The following is a 17163-nucleotide window of genomic DNA, read 5'->3' on the forward strand; positions in this document are numbered from 1 at the left end:
TTGTGTGCGCATGCGCCCACTATTTCTCTGCAGCTTTTGTACTCTGTCAAGCCGTATCGATTTTGTTTGCTGATGTATCAGTGTTAGATGGCAGTAAAATCTGACAGTTAGCTTCATTTTTCTCTGTTTTCTCCCTTCCCCCACTCCCGTCTAGACAACAGAGAATTGCTCGGGGAGCTGGATGGGATCGATGTGCTGCTTCAGCAGTTATCTGTGAGTAATCCTCCCTGCTGCCAGGAGACCTGCAGGCTGGGGCTGGGCAGGTGGCACAGAGCTGGAGTGCAGTGCTGTCCCAGCACTCTGTGGGTACCAAAATGGGGGAGCACGTTATCTTAGTGGTGACACAATTCCTGAGTAACTGCCAAATAAATGTAGTGTCTATGGTAAGTGAAGGCAGTCTCTGTTTCAAAGGCATTAATGTGGAATTACATAGAAGTTAAATTGTTTTGTTGCAGCTGTGAGGAGAGTGGGAGGGATGGCTCAAGTTTGCTCATCTTGAGCACTCCAAGTGCATTGCTTCTGGCACTGAGCTAGCTGAAGGTAACATGTTCTTAGTTTGCTTACATTTCTTAATCAGGCAGTAGCACTGTTGGTGGGGCAGGGTGCTGCAGAGCAGATCCTTCAGGTATGCATTAGCCTGGGAGTTCTCTTGTAACCAGCTTATCCACGTAGTTTTGTAAATTATGTTCTCAGTGAGTTTGTGTTTCTCTTCAGAGGCCGTGCATCATCTTTCAAGTCATGCATTAGGCTGCTGCTCATTTGTTGGTACACAGTCAGGACAGCAAAAAGGGCAGTGGAGCTACAAGAGAGTGCATCAGTCAGGTGTATGGTTGCTGTTTGGATGACTGCAGGCTTATGCATGTCAGATGCTTAAAACTGTGCAACAGTGTTGGTCAAACTGAGCCCTGCACTGTGATGAAATCGTTTTCTTTGTCGTGCAGGTGTTTAAACGACATAACCCCAGTACAGCAGAAGAACAGGAAATGATGGAGAACCTGTTTGACTCTCTTTGTTCCTGCCTGATGCTCAGTTCCAACCGGGATCGGTTCCTAAAAGGCGAGGGTCTGCAGCTGATGAATCTCATGCTTAGGTACTGTGTCACTTGGTGATTTATTTTTTTGCCTGCTTTTGACCCACCAGCACGTGCTCTAGCAAGATACTTGTACTTTTCTGGTTATAAACTTTGTGTTTTAGTGTGCTTGACTTCCAGCACGTTACTTGTACCTTCTCAGAGATGCAAACTCTACTTTCTAAATTTTCATAACAAGTGGATTTAATAGCTGCTGTAAGCTACAAGTCTGCGGCAGACACCCAGCTGAGAGAATGTTATACATTAGGCTACTGATGCTGTCAGGATTCAAGACCTTTGTAAGGTAACAGAGAACCTTTGGATGTCTGTAGGAGGAATGTTTTTTTCCTTTTGTTCCCCGGTTCAGGTTTCACTGTGTTGTTTGTCATCCAAGCTGAGAAGTTCTTGTGGACATTGATACAAAAATTGCTTTTGTGAAATAGGCATAAATATTCATTTCTTCTTGTGATGTGTTTTGTCACACCTTGAATCCCTAGAGTTCTCTGCTGTGTCAACTTTTGCTTCCTAGCCTGCATCTGTGTCTTCTGAGCCGAGACTTCTCAGGTCTGGGCACAGCAGGGCTCTGTCTCGCTTTCCTCAGTGTGCTGAGCTGCATGCAGTGGCTGGTTAGCAAACACCAAGGAGAAGTGATGTATTCCTGCAGCGCATGGCTGGGTAATGTGCAGCAGCAGGGAGCTGAATAAATAACCAAGTGTGGATTATTCAAATAGGAACACTGAGTTTTCCTGAGGCTAATTAAAGAAAAGCTCCAAAACTAAGGATGAGAGGGAAGCCTCCCTCTGCCTCAAGTACTAAGCTGCTGAGCTAGCCTTGCAGAACTAATTACTTGGAGTTCTCGTGCCATGTGGGTGGGACTCCACATTTGGAAAAACTCATCTAGACAGAGCAGTGCCTAGCAGGACATGCTGAGCTTCTTGCTCCTAATGGTGTTTTTTAGACTGGAGTTGAAAGTGTTAATCTGGTACTTTTGTTGCTGATTCAGACAAAGAACTGATGCTGCGGGCGTTCGGTGTGCGCTTGTGTTTTTTCTTACATGTTTGGTGTCTGCTGGTCATTAAGATGACAGTTGATTCTGTTAATTTCTGTCGCTGGCAGTCTGTGTGCTGCACAGTGCTCCCGTTTCCTTGGACATTGTGGCCGTGGAGCCTGCAGGCTACTTTGTACATACAGAGAACACTTTGATGGCTGTTATCTGGAGAGCTGCCTGCGAGTATCACACTTCTGTACCTTTATATGTTCATGATAAACAACAAAGAATAGAGATGTCATTCAGCTGTGATTCACCACCTTACCCACAACAGGGCAGAATATTTTTCTCTCCCTCTGAAGGCTGGGGGGAAAGATCTGTTATTTTTGTATTTCCTCTAAAGACGGTTAATCATTGTTCTGTAGTCTGTGCAGATGAAAGGACAAAGAGTTGAAAGTTTATTGACAACGATTCGAGATAGATAAGCTGTGTGAGAATAAAGATATCAGGCCAGAATCTCCATTACTGTCTTAGAGAACACAGGATTCTATATCAGCTGTGACCAAATACATCTCGCCACGTTGTTCTGCTGATGGCCTCGTGCACAGAACTGTGGGCAAGCACAGCATCCTTCAGCCAAACATTTAACGTGCTCAGGAGATTCTTCCAGACAGTAATGAAAGCAGCACCACTGCCCATTATGCTGAGACTTCAAGTGTGTGACCATCAGCATGATGTGCTGCTGCTCTGTGGGCTCCTGGGCAGGCAGTGGTGGCACCTGGATGCAGCGCTGCGTGGGTCTGCAATGTGAGGTGGCAGCTGCAGGGGGTGCTGAGAGGTCTGTGAGGATGGAGCTGTGGCAGGGGGCAGGCAGCAGCTTGGGGCTGGGGTGAGAGCTGTGACGTCTGCCGTTATTTGATTGCATCTCTGCTGCCCTGGAGGCAGGGTGTTGGATGGAGCATCGTTGTACAAAGCAAGGGGGGAGCAAGAGGGTTTGGCGGGGGCTGGGCAGCACTGGAAAGTTTGCAGCTGTCACGTAGGATTAATATCAGTACTATCTGGGGGTTAGGAAACACTTTTTTTGCACACAGTCCTCCAGCCTTGCCTTAGTAACCTAGAAGCAGTTTGCCTTACAAAGCCAAAAGAGAGAAGAGCAGGCTTTTAGTGTCAGTTCTGTGCATGCTGACATGAGGCTTTTATTGCTTCTGCTGTAAAATTGTGTTAGGGTTTGGAGGGGATGCAGCCTCTGGATTCCCTAGGGGGATGTGTCAAGAAGATTCTCTGTTGCCTAGGGAAAATGCATGGCTCTCTGTTACTGTCTGAAGCTCACGGGAAAGTGCGTCGCTTGGGCAACGTGACCTCCTGCTCTGAAGCTCTGCTGCGACCCTCACAAAAACATTTGCTCTTGTGTAGCAAAAACGAGGTGAAAATGGACAGCTCTGTGTAGTTCCTCAAAGCTCAGCAATAATTATTTCAGGGTCTATTTTTCATGATTATTAAAATGCTTTAATGTTTTCTTGTCCTGCTGTTCCTAATGACCCTCTGGAAACTTGGACCATCTCTTTTTGAAGTCTTGTGGTTAATTAAACAGAGCCAATTTATACAGAGCTTTCCCATGAAATGTGGTAATTTTTGCCTGTATGTTGGTGAGGGATTGTGCTAATATGGGAAGTTCAAGTAATGTTAGCACCTCTTCTTTTTAGAATAATAAATTCCCTGAGACATGGAGGCATTAAAGGAGGAAACAATGGTTGTAAATAAAGCTGTAATTCAGGGTTCTCTATTAGACTGAAGTCACTCTCTGTTCGGTGATACTCGTGTGCTTGTCTCTGAATTAGTGTTCAGCTAAAAGTTACCTCAATAAACCGAGATGAGACTAAGATAAACGACTTGCCCTCCAGCAGAATAAATATTTCAAATAAAATCAACTCTAGACAGTCCAGTCAAGCAACTATTGATCTCTAAAAGCCTGAACTTAAACCCAATGAATATTCCAGAGATCAGCTCTGTGCAACCTTCCTAAAAGCTGATCAATATGCAATTACTTCCCCTGAAAACATTTCTTGTATTATCTAGCCTGAGAAGTACTTTATGTTCAGCTTTCTGTATAGGGAAGGTGGGGGTTTCTTCCTTCCAGCTGACCACCAGGCTGCGCTCATCAGGCACACTCCTTTATTAAAGTGAGTTATTGCCAACTCTAAATCCTGGTCCTTGTGGAGGGACAGTATTTGTCTGGTGTACCCAGCAGGGCTCCCCTGCCTGTCCTATGCTAATGTTTGTAAGGTAGTAAAGCAATAACTTCCTCAGTAGTTGAGAGAGAATAAATATATGTATGCGTGTGTGTGTGTGTATATATAAAATATAAAATGAAATAAAAAGAAAATAGGAAGTAGAAATAAAAATAATGAAAAGAAATGAGAAGATAATAGCTTGTCGTCAGCTGCAGTTGTGAAAAGAGCGTCTGTCGGCGTAATGTTTTGGCTCCTTGAAGGAAATCTTGCTCAGAGCTTGTTCTCTGGCTCTCTGTGACTTCCCTTGTCACATTAATTTCCCTTTTCATGCCGTCTCTTTGAAGCAGCGTAGTCCAAAGCTCTTCATGTCCCTGGGAAGTTTAAGTTGCACCTTTCTTTTTTTGTTTCCCCACAGAGAAAAGAAGATTTCCCGCAGCAGTGCCCTGAAGGTGCTGGATCACGCCATGATTGGACCCGAGGGCACAGATAACTGCCACAAATTTGTTGACATTCTTGGCCTGAGGACCATCTTTCCACTCTTCATGAAATCACCCAAGAAGATCAAGAAGGTTGGAACCACTGAAAAAGAGCATGAAGGTAGGTCTGTTGCCAGCCCCATCGCTGCTGCTGCGGCTCCCAGCCCCGTGCAGCCTGCCTGTTCACTGCTGCTGTGCTGGCTGCTGATGACACGCTTGCCCTGCTTGTTTTGGTATCAGCAGTTCCTGGCAATTCTATTTCATGTGCTGTTAATAAGTTATTTTACTCCTGTAGGGTCTGTTGTTTGAAGCTCTTAACTCTTTGATGCAAAACTCTTTTGAAAAGAGTAATGAGGCAACTACAAATGTCACCTCAAAAGCAGTGTTTTCGTGGCTCTGGGCACTGAAGTGTGACTCGATGAACATCAAGCATTGCAGAAATAAACTGCACGCTTTTGAAGTAGCTTTTTTTTCTATTCTTCCCTCTCTCTCCTGAAAAATTCTGTCTAAACAAAAATGTGCTCTGGAATATTACTGCGAGACCCTGTGAATCTGGGGTCACAGCCAGCCTGCTTCTGGTAACATCACCATTTCCATTTTGTTAATCCTTGACTACTCTTTGGAAGAAGCTGTAAATACTTCCAGTGATGCCTGAGATGTTGTGCCTGTTCATTACTCCTCCCGGTTCTGTAAGAGATGAATATTGTCAAGAGCTCATGAGGTGTGAGTGGGTCTCAGGCTTGCCCAGTATCCATCCTTAACTGCTGTAGCAAGCCGTGGGAGAGCAGCTGGAAAACAGCAACAAAAAGGGAGCTCTTAACCTTGGCACCAGGTCAGTGCAGTCGGAATCAGACACCCAGGAGGAGAGGTGGGGAGGGGATGCCTCCTGCTGCCCTGCGAGTGGAGCTTGTTGCCTGAGGCAGCAGCAGAGCTGGGGCAGGTTGGGCAGACTGCAGCGGGTTGTTCCTTCCTGGCAGGCAGGGAGGTGAGGAGAAGTGACAGATTCAGCAAGCGGCTGTTTTCTTCTTGAAAAATGTGCCAGTGGTGAGCTGGTAACAGTGCATTTGTTTTGGAGCACAATCAGAAAGTTGCTAACATTACATTAATGAGGGTAATGGCTTGGCAAGGCAGCTCCTGGAAGGCGATGCTGAGGGGATGGTTCTGTGGTTGCACTGAAGGATGGAGGCTGGGGGTGCTTTGAAATCTTCATCTGTTGTATGAAAATACAATTATTTGATTCTTCTTACCCACAGAAGGCTCGAGCTAGAATATGGGCTGCTGAGTAGTGAGATCTGGGTCTGCAGCCTGCGTCACTGACTTAACTTTTCATTCTGCTTCATCTGCAGCTGACATCCATGTGCAGCATTGGCTGCTGCGAGCATCAGGTAGCAGCCTGGGGAGCCATAAAGAGATCGCAATGGTTCCCTGAAGGGACCTATTTCTGTAATAGAAAAAAGCAAATCTGCCTTTGGGAAAATGGGGTTATCTGTGCAAATGGCCTTCACTGATATTCAGAAGAATGTTTGTTCACTAATATTCAGAAGAAATGCTGGGCGTTAATATATGGAATTTCAGAATGAGTTTTGTTAAAATAAACTCTCAAATGCTGTGGTGCCAAATCTGGTCTTTTTTGCAAGAATAAGACTGATCTTCTGCTGGGATAGCATTCGTGTACGTGTCAGTGTGTCTGATGAAGAAGCATCCCCTTAGAGGATTAACTGGGGTCGCTTTGTAGTGGAGGCATTGGTGAAGCAGCTCTGAGGGATCAGCACTGTGTGCAGCACTGCAGGGCTCTGCTGGGATGGGCACCCCGGGGGCAGGGACTCCCCTGGTGCCTGGATGCATTCCCCAGCAGTGCTGTGTGCGCAGGCTCTGGGTAACTCTTCAGGTGTCTTTGGGGGTGAGGTTGGAAGTAATGCTTCTGTATTGCAGATTTTTGGAATGCAGCTGATGTGGTATTGAATGCTGTGTTTCAGAACTGCTCACAGAGCTGGTCAGCATATCTCGGCTGTCCATAAAGGCAGAAGGATTTGGGGCTCTGGACTTCCCAAGCCAACTGTCAGATCCAAGTGCTGGATTCCAACTTGAAATTCTTGAGCAGACTCAGTGAGCTAAAAATAGAGAGCACCAATTCCTTCTGAATTAGAGAGGCTGTGGCGAAGCAATCAGAGCTTGTTTGATGGGCTGCATGTTCTGCTCTTTCTCTATACAGTTATTGCAGTCTAGTTTTGCTCACTTGGAGAATCTAATGAACTATAAAAGGATGTTTGTTCAATTCATCTTAATTTAAATGCCTTCTCTTGACTTAGATGTCAGTTTTACTTAGGAATACTTAATTTGATAACCTGAGAAATTAGTTCAGCCAATTTCCAAATGAGAATTCCTATCGCTGTGGGTTTTTTTCCTATTCACCCTCCAGCAGGAAGGAAGCCTCCCTTGGAGCCTGTCAGCTGCACACAACCTTTAAAAACAACAGCAGCAGAACCTCTTCCTTAGTATGCTCTTACTGTTCTGCGACGCACGTTGAAAGTTGGCAAAGCCCTTGGGAATGAATACCTGCACAGATAAGTTCCCTGAGCATGGAGAACTGAAAGGGCAGCAGCAGAACAGCAACCTGATAGCAAATGTCTTTGGTGAAAGAAAGACCTTCAGTCAGAAGGCAGGAGGCATCTTTGTTTGGTGGCGGACTGAAACGAACGCCCAGGGTGTGCATCAGTCTGCTTAACCAGACCTTTATTGTGCCAATTTGTTACTTTTGCCATCAGCTTTTCCAAACAGGACAGGAATTTGTTATTTGAATGAGCCGTGATGCAGAGTGCAGTGTTGTATGTGCATCAGTTAAAGTTAGCATTCTTTGTTACAAGAAATCACAAAAACAGACTTTTCTCAGTCATTGGAATTTTGTCCTATGCAAAGCGTTGTGTTCTGATTGCTGCTTGCTGGGCTCTGCTTTTGGGGTTGGACCTTTCCAGGCCCCATTTGCAGATTGGTAACATTGTTATTTCATGCCACTGTCAGTGTATCCAAATAAGATTTTTCTTTGCAAAACGTTTTGAGATACCTAGAGGGCTTCTCCTTACAAATGTGAGTTATTAGGACGTGTGAAAGCAGGTAAGCCTGCAGGATGCTCCAGCACTTGAGCAGCATGTCCTCGTTCTGCAGCAATGCTGTAAAGGGACTGGAGCACCAGCAGAGCATGGGAGCGGAATCTCCTGTGGTTCCATGGCAGTGCTGTGCAGCCTCTGTCTGTATGGTGTGTGCATCTGGCACCTGTGCAGGAGCTCAGGTTCACCCCCATGGCCCCATACTGGGTGCACTAAGCCACCTGTGCCAGAGCTCTGGAACTGTCAGTAGCAAATATCCCTGAGGTCTTGCTTAGGTTATATGTTGGTGGTACTTTCTGTGTCATGCTCTTGGGCTGCACGCCAGCCTGGGTGCTTGCACTGATACAGAATCTGTGCTCCTTGTAAGTCACTTTTTTCCAGGGTGGCTGAGGAAAAGCAGAGTCAGTGCAGCAGGGCTGGGGAAGCCTTGGCTTGCTTGTGGATGGGAGCTGCCCACACACCCCACAAACACAGTTTGCTGCTTGCACTGCTGTGCTGCTCCCGCTCACTGTGCTGGAAAGGAAACCCAGCTCATCGAGGCTATGTGTGGGAGTGGTAGTAGTAAATTTGATGGCATGTTACAGAGAAAATAAGTTCTTCTGATCTCAGCATGCAATTTTCATTTTGTTTCTCCAGAACATGTCTGCTCCATCCTGGCCTCCCTCCTGCGAAACCTGAGAGGGCAGCAGAGGACGCGGCTGCTGAATAAGTTTACAGAGAATGACAGTGAGAAGGTGAGCGAGCGTGCTGCTGTGTGCCTGCTGTGTGCCTGCAGCCAACGGGCAGCAGTGCTGGGAGGGTGCCTGGTAAGGCCGGGTGCCTGCAGGCACGTGCTGAGTTACTAAAAAGCAGCCCCTGCTCCTGCACGTGGAGACCTGTACGCTCACATGGCGTTGTTCTCTTGTTCATGTTGCTGCCTGCAAACTGGAGAACAGGCAGTGCCTCTAGTGCTTGGCCTCCTGCATCATAAGCACTCTTGTTTCCTGATGTGTGTGGAAGCAGGGGCTCCCGGTGCTGCGCTGTGTCTCTCTGCTGAGGGCTGACCCTGTAACGTGTTGTGCTGCCTCTGACAGGACCAGGCAGGGAAAGGTGCCTGTTCTATCTAGTGAAGCTCTTTTGTAGCAGTTCCAATAGTACACACTTAGCATTCTCCATTCGTCTTCTAAAATGCCTTGCTTTGGTGGTGTTTAGTGTGGGAAATTCTATCCACAGTATTTACGTGATAGTGGATGGATCAAATAGCTGTGAAACAGTAACAGCAGCTTTTGCAAACCAGTAGTTCTCAGGGGATTTGTAAATTCTGCCGTTGGGGAAAAGCTGGTTCTTCTGTATTTCTCATCAGTGTGTTTTAAAGGTGTTTTTTCATAACTCATTCTACCAATTGCAGAACATTTCCTGTCACTAGGAAGGGGTTTCAGTTGCCTGATACAGGGAGCAGGAAAGCCAAGGTATCTCATGCATTTAACAGAAGTTTGACAATTGCATCCATTTTAGACAGAAGAGTTCATTTAAGAAAGCAGGAGAGCTGGAGAACCAGAACACAGAGAGAGAAAGAGGGAGAGTCAGGAACACATCTGTTTGCTTCCTTTTAGCTGGAGCTGATGAGGCTGTATTGTGATATGGGATTACATTCAGATGCTCACAGACTCAGCATGCTCATCTGTCCAGCACTTGCAGCAGCCTTCCAGTGCATTCCTTCCTGTGATTGACAGAATTACCTGTTATTTTGCAAAGATTGCAGCTGGGAGGAAAACAGCATAGCATTAAGGATAAGATGATTGCATTGTTCTTTTTCTCTTGCTTAAGTCTATCTCTTCTGCCCTTGCAGGTTGATAGGCTGATGGAACTGTATTTTAAGTACCTGGATGCCATGCAGGCAGCTGATAAGAAGATTGATGGAGAGAAACATGTATGTATTGCATAAGTTGTACTACCACATGTCTTTGCTGCTTCTGCATGGGCACTGCACTGCACAGAGCTGCTGGTCTGCCAGCTGCCCTCCCACATTCATCCCCATGCTGTTACCCCTCAGCTTTTATTGCCTCCTTCTGGTTCCCTCAGATGAGATGGGCTGGGAATTCACTCTCAGCAGTGTTTCTGCCATTTCTTAGGGTGAATTTTACTAGGAGGGCTTAAGTCTGTGCTTTGCTGTGCCTTCACTTTTACTTGGCTGAGATGTTGCTTGTTTTGGCAGATGGAGAGTAAGTGAAATGCAGAGAGACAATTACATGGTAATGTGTGAGGATTCCTACCCTGGTCTGCAGAGTTCTGATCGCCTGCAAGGAAAACCTCTGTTTTGATTAGCTAGATGAGGCCAGAGCCAAAGCCTGGTGCTCTCTGAGCACACCAGCAGCAAATCGTTTTGAATGACACGAGCTTGGGTATCGCACAGTACTTTCTTGGAGCTGAGTCTGGAACAGGAAGAGAACGAGCTGTCGGAGTCAGGAAGCAGCTTGCAGAGCTGTTAGCGAGCTTGGCGTGCTTCCCACAAGATTATCTGTATCAGCACAGAGGAGGGCATGAGATTGATTAGTGCTGACGGAGATAATCACCGCAGCGCCGTCCCCCTGTGGGCACTCGGCGTGCCCCGGCTGCAGCCCCCAGCAGCCTCACACACAGCCGTCCCCACGCTGCCAAGGCTGCTGCTCTGAGCACCAGCAGACATGCTGGAGGGCACCGGAGCTCAGCAGCAAAAGGCACGGGGCTGAGAGATGAATGGAGCTGCTGCTGCCAGAGCCTGGGCTCCATATGGACAGCTGCAGCCTCGCAAACGGACGGTGGCCTGGAGACAAACGACCTTTACCCTCTTCTGCTATCCCTCTGCTCTCCATTCATCCACCTCAAAACAGAAGAAATTATTTATTCTCTGTGTTTCGATGTTGCTGTGTGGGTTTTAGAACTCAAGAAGCAGAGCTATTTTTTTTCCTGGCTGAAATCTCACAGTGTTTGGGCAGCTGCTGTGCAGAGCTCTTATAGGCAGCACGCAGTGTGTGTGCACTCTGTATCCAAGGAAGTCCTGAAGTAGCTACAGATGTTAACACCTGTAGCAAACAGCCAGCACAGAGCAGGGGGTTTGGGTTGAAGGCAGTCGTTTGGGTGTGAAGCAGCTTGTATAGAAGCTACCTGATTAATAATAATGTTCCATTCATGTTTAGTGGGACACAGGAGAAGGGAAAACATAAGCGTTCAGGTTTTCCTCTCGTATCCAGAAGCCAGTGTGCTTTTGCCCTGCTGCAGGGCTCTGCGGGCTGGCCTGGCTGCCATAAATGGATCTCAGTTCTTCGCTCCTATTAGTGCTAGTAATAGGATTTGGCAGAAACATCCCACATGTGCTTTGACCTTCTGCAATATATTTCAACGGAAAATATCAAAGTGTTGTGCTGAGATTTACTCGTGCTGCATGTCACCCCTGAGAAGCAGATTTGTACTCTGCATGTGAAGGACGCTGGTTTTCAAAGCAGTGTTCAGAGCCTGGTGGTAAAGATTAGAAGGCTTGGAGGCTGGGCTGGACTAGACTGGAAGTTTGTCCAGTTCCAATCCCGATCACCTCTAAGCACCACAGGTGATAGCGTGTCACCAAGCTACTGTTTTCACTTGTGTCCCCACTCCACAGCTGGGAGATAAAATGTTTTCCTATTTCTCAGAGTAGTTGTGAGATTAAATGCCCTAAAATATGTGCACCGTGTTGTGTTCTGGTGACAGGTCCGTAAACTTGAATTACATCCAGTACTATCATCACACGTCCCACAGCTCCACTTTTCCCCAAACTAAGTAATTCCCAGCAGAACTAACATCTTCGTCTGTTCCAGCACGGAACAGAGTCTTTCAAAGTTTGTTATTATTGTTAGAGCTGCCTTGTGAGGTCTTTTAAGCAGGGAGTGCATTAGCACAAATGTTCTCTGGGCTCTCTGACGCACAGGTCCCCAGTGACAGAGAAATGCCAAAGCAGCATTAGGTTTTTATTATTATTATTACTATTCTGTTTTGTGTGCGCTGGCAGGGCAGTAAGCAGCAGGTGAATAAGCTGCTCTCTGAATAGTACAGAGTAAGGTCTGTCTAAATATTACCTGATATCTCTTATCCTTTGTAAGACAATAACATAAAGCACCAGGAACTTAGAATCGCCCTGTTCTGGTAGCTGCTGGTGAACTCCTCCATCAGAGGGGGTCAGAAATGTATCTGCTCTGCTTTGTGTGCCTTCCATTCTGATTGGGGCCCAGGGTTTCAGAGTGCATTAGTGGTTGTTTGCAGTCATTATGAAGTACGTTTCTGCTTTCCAGAAATAAATTGGCTTTTTTTTTTTTTTTTCCCAACATCCTGAGTGGGGTTAGAATATTGGGCACGGTGTTCGTGAAATATGATGTTGAGCTTCACTTCTCACTTGGAACACTCCTGGGGTTATGGATTTCTTTGGTACTCAGCATTCTGAAATGGTCAGTGGGAAATGGTCTGCTGAGATTTGGAGAGGCTCTGGTGGATTCCTCAGGCAGAGGCGGGCAGAAGCTGTCACTCTGCCCATCAGCCCAGGGAGCTGCCTGCCTCTGATAGGATTTATGGGCTGCTTTAGTGTTTGCAGTTGTTGCTCATGAATCATTGAAGTGGATGTGTGAACACAGTCCTGCAGAAGCTAGGCTTTGTCACTTGGGGGGCTTTTGACCTTCCTCTGGTGGTTGAGGACATTGTTAGTGTTCCAGAAGCCAGGAATACGGGTCCTATGCTGCCCCAAAGGAGAGAAAAAAAGAAGACACAATGAGATTTTACAGGTTCAGCCTATCCTGAGGAGAGAGAGAAAGAGAGATTTGAGTCTGATGGACAGAGTATCCTGGTGTAAGTCTTGCATTACAAGAAGTGGAAACCTGATTATACAAAGAATGATTGAAGGTATCATACCTGGAGTTTTATCTTCAGTAGTGCAGCCGGCATAAGAAGCTCCTGCCCTTGCAGTTCTCTTCCCTTCCCTTTCTTTTAGTGATCTGGTTTATAGCTCAGCCCTTCAGACTGGCAGTGAAGGCGTGGGAATTGCTGAGAGTAGGAGGGAGGGGAGGAATTTTTTAAGCCAGCTTTTTGCAAAGAGCAGTTGTTGTAAAACTGCATCGTGAATCTGGACGACGAGACAAAACGTGGTCCAGCAGGGGAGCATCCCTTCATCTCCTGTTACCCGGCTGTTTGCTTCCGTGGGATCTGTTCAGAAGCATCAGAGAAGATAAAGCCACGATTAGCCTAATTGCTATGAGAAGGATTGCTTTGCTGCGAGCAAAGTCTGCTCTCAGCCTTGCTGAGGAATGGTGGCTGATGCCTGAGGAAGGAGGAGGATGCAGAGAATGCTTTGGGCCCTGATGCGTTGGCTGCGTGGAGCAGATGTGATCCCTGGTGTAGCAGCAGCTGATCCATTGTATCTTCAGTTTTTGAGTCTTTACCTGACACCCTGAGGCCTGTCAGTCCTGCCTCATTAGTGCGAGAGAAGCTCATTTTAGCTTCACAGAAGCCCATCTCATTGCTGTCTTCTCCCATCAGCAAGGGGCATCTCAGCACATATTGCTGGCAGATTAGAAATGGCATCTGAGTGCTCATTTGGAGGTTAGCGACTTGACAGCTTTGAAAGAGAGACAAAGTGGAAAGGTGGCTATTTGGTACTGTACGGAGGCAGATTAGCATTTAGAGGCTGCTGGTGGTTTTTTATTGTTTTTAATAATAAAAAGGATGTGGAAGAAAGCATCTAAAACTCTACCTGTGTTCTAATTCGTATCTGCTTAATTCACTGGCACAAAATTATTTTGCTTCTGTGTTGAGAGGGGCTCTTAAGGCTGCTGCCTTCCCTGCGTAATCAAATCGGCGCTTGTCTGGATTCTGCTCCTGTGATCACAGTGTTGGGATCAGAATGCAGAGCAGAAATGGCCTTTGTTTCCTGCTCTGGCGATTCAGAATCCTTGCTGCCTCTCCATGTTTTTCTGTTCAGGAGTTCAGTGCTGTTGAGAAGAACAGCCATCGAGCCTGTGTGCACTGAGAGCATAAGCAGTGGTTTTGGGAGTGAGTGCCTTGTCTTTTTCCTCGAACGAGGTTTTTGGATGTTTCATTGAATAGCTGCCTACCTCTGGTTGCCAAACTCAACATTCTTCAGCTTTAGAGCCTAGATTTGGCCAGATTCATTCAGTTTGGCATCCTAGGGTGAGGAAAGTTGCTGCTTGCACAAAATTGGATTTCTTCTTTTCTGGCAGGAGCTTGCCTGCAGGTTTTGCCCAGTCACGCCTGTGATTTTGAGAGTCTGGAGTGAATGGCAGTCATGCAGATACCAGTGTTGAGGCATCCTGGGGTGTAGCCTGTGCAGTTGGCTTTGCAGCATTGGTAACTAGGCATTGTTCCTTAAACTTGCCTCATCCTCTCATTGGCAAACTGGGTTCTTAGGAGGAATGGGAAAGCATTTCATCACCTGTGCTTTCTGTGTTCAATTTTGGGAGGCAGCAATAAAAATTGCAGCTCAAAGTCACTTAATCAGATGTGTGTCTGGTGAAGCCCAGTGTGCAGGGCTGATGTTCCTTCCTGTGCCTGGAAGACTCTCCCTGTGATCAGACAAAAGGGTTTGGTTGGACGAAACAAGAAGATCTGGTGGCTGAAATCAGCTTTGGTGCTGGTGACCTTGTGTGTGTTTGCCTGGAGCGTGTGTGCGTGAAGCTCTGTGAGCATTACAGGTACAGTGCTCTCACTGCTGATGGCTCTAATGAGGAAATATTGCTCTGCTGGTGCGTGCCCACCTGCCAGCCTGCTGCATAATAAATCACACAGGCTGCAGCGAGCTCGCAGGGTGTGACAAGCTGCTTCCTTTATCCAAAGACAAAAACAAAAACCAAACCCCTGAAATGCAAAAGGTCGTATGTGCCATCAGTGATTGCACCCTGTTGGTCGCTGAGAAAAGTCAAGGTGGGCTCACCCTGTGACGTGGAAGGCCTCTCTCTGCAGGGAACTGCTCAGGGCTCGTTGCTGGGCTGCTTTGCTGCTGTTGTGAACCAGCAAGTGCTCTGTCTGAGGATGGAGCAGCCTCCTGCATTCTGCCTTCGGGCTCTTTGTGGCCTCTAGCAAAGCACCCTCTGTGCAGGCAAAGGAAGAACCATCCCGTGGAAGCAGAGCTCTTGTGATGGCTGCAGCTGGAGGCTCAGCCCCATCGCTGTGCCCAGCCAGCAGCTCTGGAGGAGAATGGCTGCAAGTAGTGAAACTGTACTGTGCAGAAGTTGAGACCTGGTTTCTTATCCGGCAGTCAGTGGTGAAGTTAGGAGGTCTGTAGGGCTTTGAGCCTCTGGAGTCGCGTTCTGCACTGCTGAACAGCACCCTCAGATGGCCAGTAAAGGAGCATGGGCTTTGTTCCACCTTGACAAAGGACTGGTCTGTTTCCTATTCACAGTCTCTGATCACTGGGTTTAGAAGTGTGATTTCTGTGTTGAAATTAAAACGTTAGCTTGTGGATGGACACACTTCAGCAGAGACAAGAGCGTGTTCAGAATCGAGTGAAATGTTTTGTGGATTTAAATACGTGATCAAAAGGAGTACCTCTGTGGTAAGAAGTGTATGGATGTTTTGGGAGAACAAAGCATTTCTTAAGGAACTGCAAATATCACCAGCATCACTCATCACCGTGAGTAATGGGAAGTTCTCTGAGAGGCAGCCTTGACCCCTTTTCTGTGCGTTGCTTTCCAGGACATGGTGCGCCGAGGAGAGATAATAGATGATGACATGGAAGACGAATTCTATCTCCGCCGCCTGGATGCTGGTCTCTTTGTTCTGCAGCTCATTTCCTACATCATGGCAGAAATCTGTAATGCCAATGTTCCCCAGGTAAAGCTGTGCACAGAGCTGATGGATCGCCGTGTTTCCATCTGTGATACAAATGAGACTAATCCTTGCTGATATTGGTCACGTGATATAATAATGAAAAATATTGCGTGATCCAAGCAAGGCTATCTTTGCAAATATTGCCTCTTAATTCCTTTTTTGGGGAGGAATCTTGCTTGTTGCCCTGTGTCCATGCAGCTTTGTGAAGTTACAGCAGTGAGGAGGGCAGTAGTAGGTACAGGAGCTGGTGGTTACCACTGAGTTCATGCAGACTGCTATGAGCAAGGTCACAGTTAGAAACTGGAAGGCCCTGTTTATACCACTGCTTGGGTGCTGAAGGGGAATATCTCTTGGAAGGCCTCTCAGAGACACAGTCTGCAGATGGGGACTTTTCCTGACCTCTGTGAAATACTGCTTTTTTATTTGGCATGGCTGTGTTGGGGTTTGTGGCTGTATCTTGTGGTTACCTACATGTATGCCATTGTACCTTCCTGAATGTTTTAAGTGCTCTGGGACTGCGGACCAGCAAGGCTGAACTGGCTTTTGTGGTTCTTGTGGTTTCCACTCAAAAAGAGTGGAAAAAGTGGGGTTGTGCATGGCTTTGTGTTCTGATGAAGATTCCTTCCTTCTCTTTCCTGATCAGATCCGTCAGAGAGTCCATCAGATTCTGAACATGAGAGGCAGCTCCATTAAAATCGTTCGACACATACTGAAGGGTGAGTTGAGATATTCCTGTGCGTGTTTCATTCTGAACCAGGGACAGTTTGGTCAGGGCTCTGTAGGATGAGCCTTTGCACACCATTCTCCCAGATTTCAGGAGCATCTCTGAGCAGCAGCTATGATGTGAGATCTGACCAGGGCTGAAAGCCTTGATAAGAGCCTTGCCTTGGAGTTAAGATGCTTGCTGTTGTCTGCTGTCACGTAATGCTACAGCACTTCATGCTGCTGTCAGCTGCAGACTGACTGGCCCACGCTAGAATGCTAGAGTAAATATTTAAGAGAAGTGTATACACATGCTAGAGGATAGAATAGTGGAGTCTCATCTTTCATTAGCATGGCCCTGCTCTTTACCATCTGCACCATATTGGTATCCGTGGTGTATTTGTCTTGTTCTTAGTGTCAGATTAATATGGATTATAGCATTAAAGTATCCTCTGTAGCTTTAAAATGTAGCTGTTGTGATTTGCAGTCCTGATTCTAAAGTACTGCTTGTTATTTTGAATGCTTATGTTGAATTAGAGCAGTGCTTATTTGAGCTGTGTCTCTCATCTGTCGCCTGCTGTCCTTCAGCAGAAGCAGACAGTTAGACTGAGGGGGAGGGGACAGGGATCAGGGCTCTGTCTGCAGCCCAACCTGAGCTGCCAGCACTGATCCACCGCCCCTGGGGGTGCTTCTCCTTGTGTAGCAGAGGTCTGTGCTCCTGAGAGGCTGTGCAGGTCTTGGAGAGGAGGATTTCTCTCATGAAGGGAAAGAA

At 46.9% G+C, this 17163-nt stretch overlaps 2 protein-coding genes across 2 annotated transcripts in view; one reads left to right on the top strand and one right to left on the bottom strand.

Moving 5' to 3' along the window:
• The window catches only part of TGM2 (transglutaminase 2), a 136640-nt gene that overhangs the window by 55635 nt on the left and 63842 nt on the right, over window positions 1-17163 (bottom strand). The window lies entirely within an intron of this gene.
• CTNNBL1 (catenin beta like 1) overlaps window positions 1-17163 on the top strand; it is a 38962-nt gene that overhangs the window by 17757 nt on the left and 4042 nt on the right. Inside the window, exons 9-15 of the mRNA XM_052684245.1 lie at window positions 155-213; window positions 942-1090; window positions 4704-4885; window positions 8505-8602; window positions 9697-9777; window positions 15555-15692; window positions 16333-16405. Coding sequence (XP_052540205.1) covers window positions 155-213; window positions 942-1090; window positions 4704-4885; window positions 8505-8602; window positions 9697-9777; window positions 15555-15692; window positions 16333-16405 — 780 coding nt within the window. The remainder of the gene's footprint in view (window positions 1-154; window positions 214-941; window positions 1091-4703; window positions 4886-8504; window positions 8603-9696; window positions 9778-15554; window positions 15693-16332; window positions 16406-17163) is intronic.

The sequence above is a fragment of the Tympanuchus pallidicinctus genome, unplaced genomic scaffold, assembly GCF_026119805.1.
Source record: "Tympanuchus pallidicinctus isolate F22 unplaced genomic scaffold, pur_lepc_1.0 scaffold20, whole genome shotgun sequence".
NCBI lineage: Eukaryota > Metazoa > Chordata > Aves > Galliformes > Phasianidae > Tympanuchus > Tympanuchus pallidicinctus.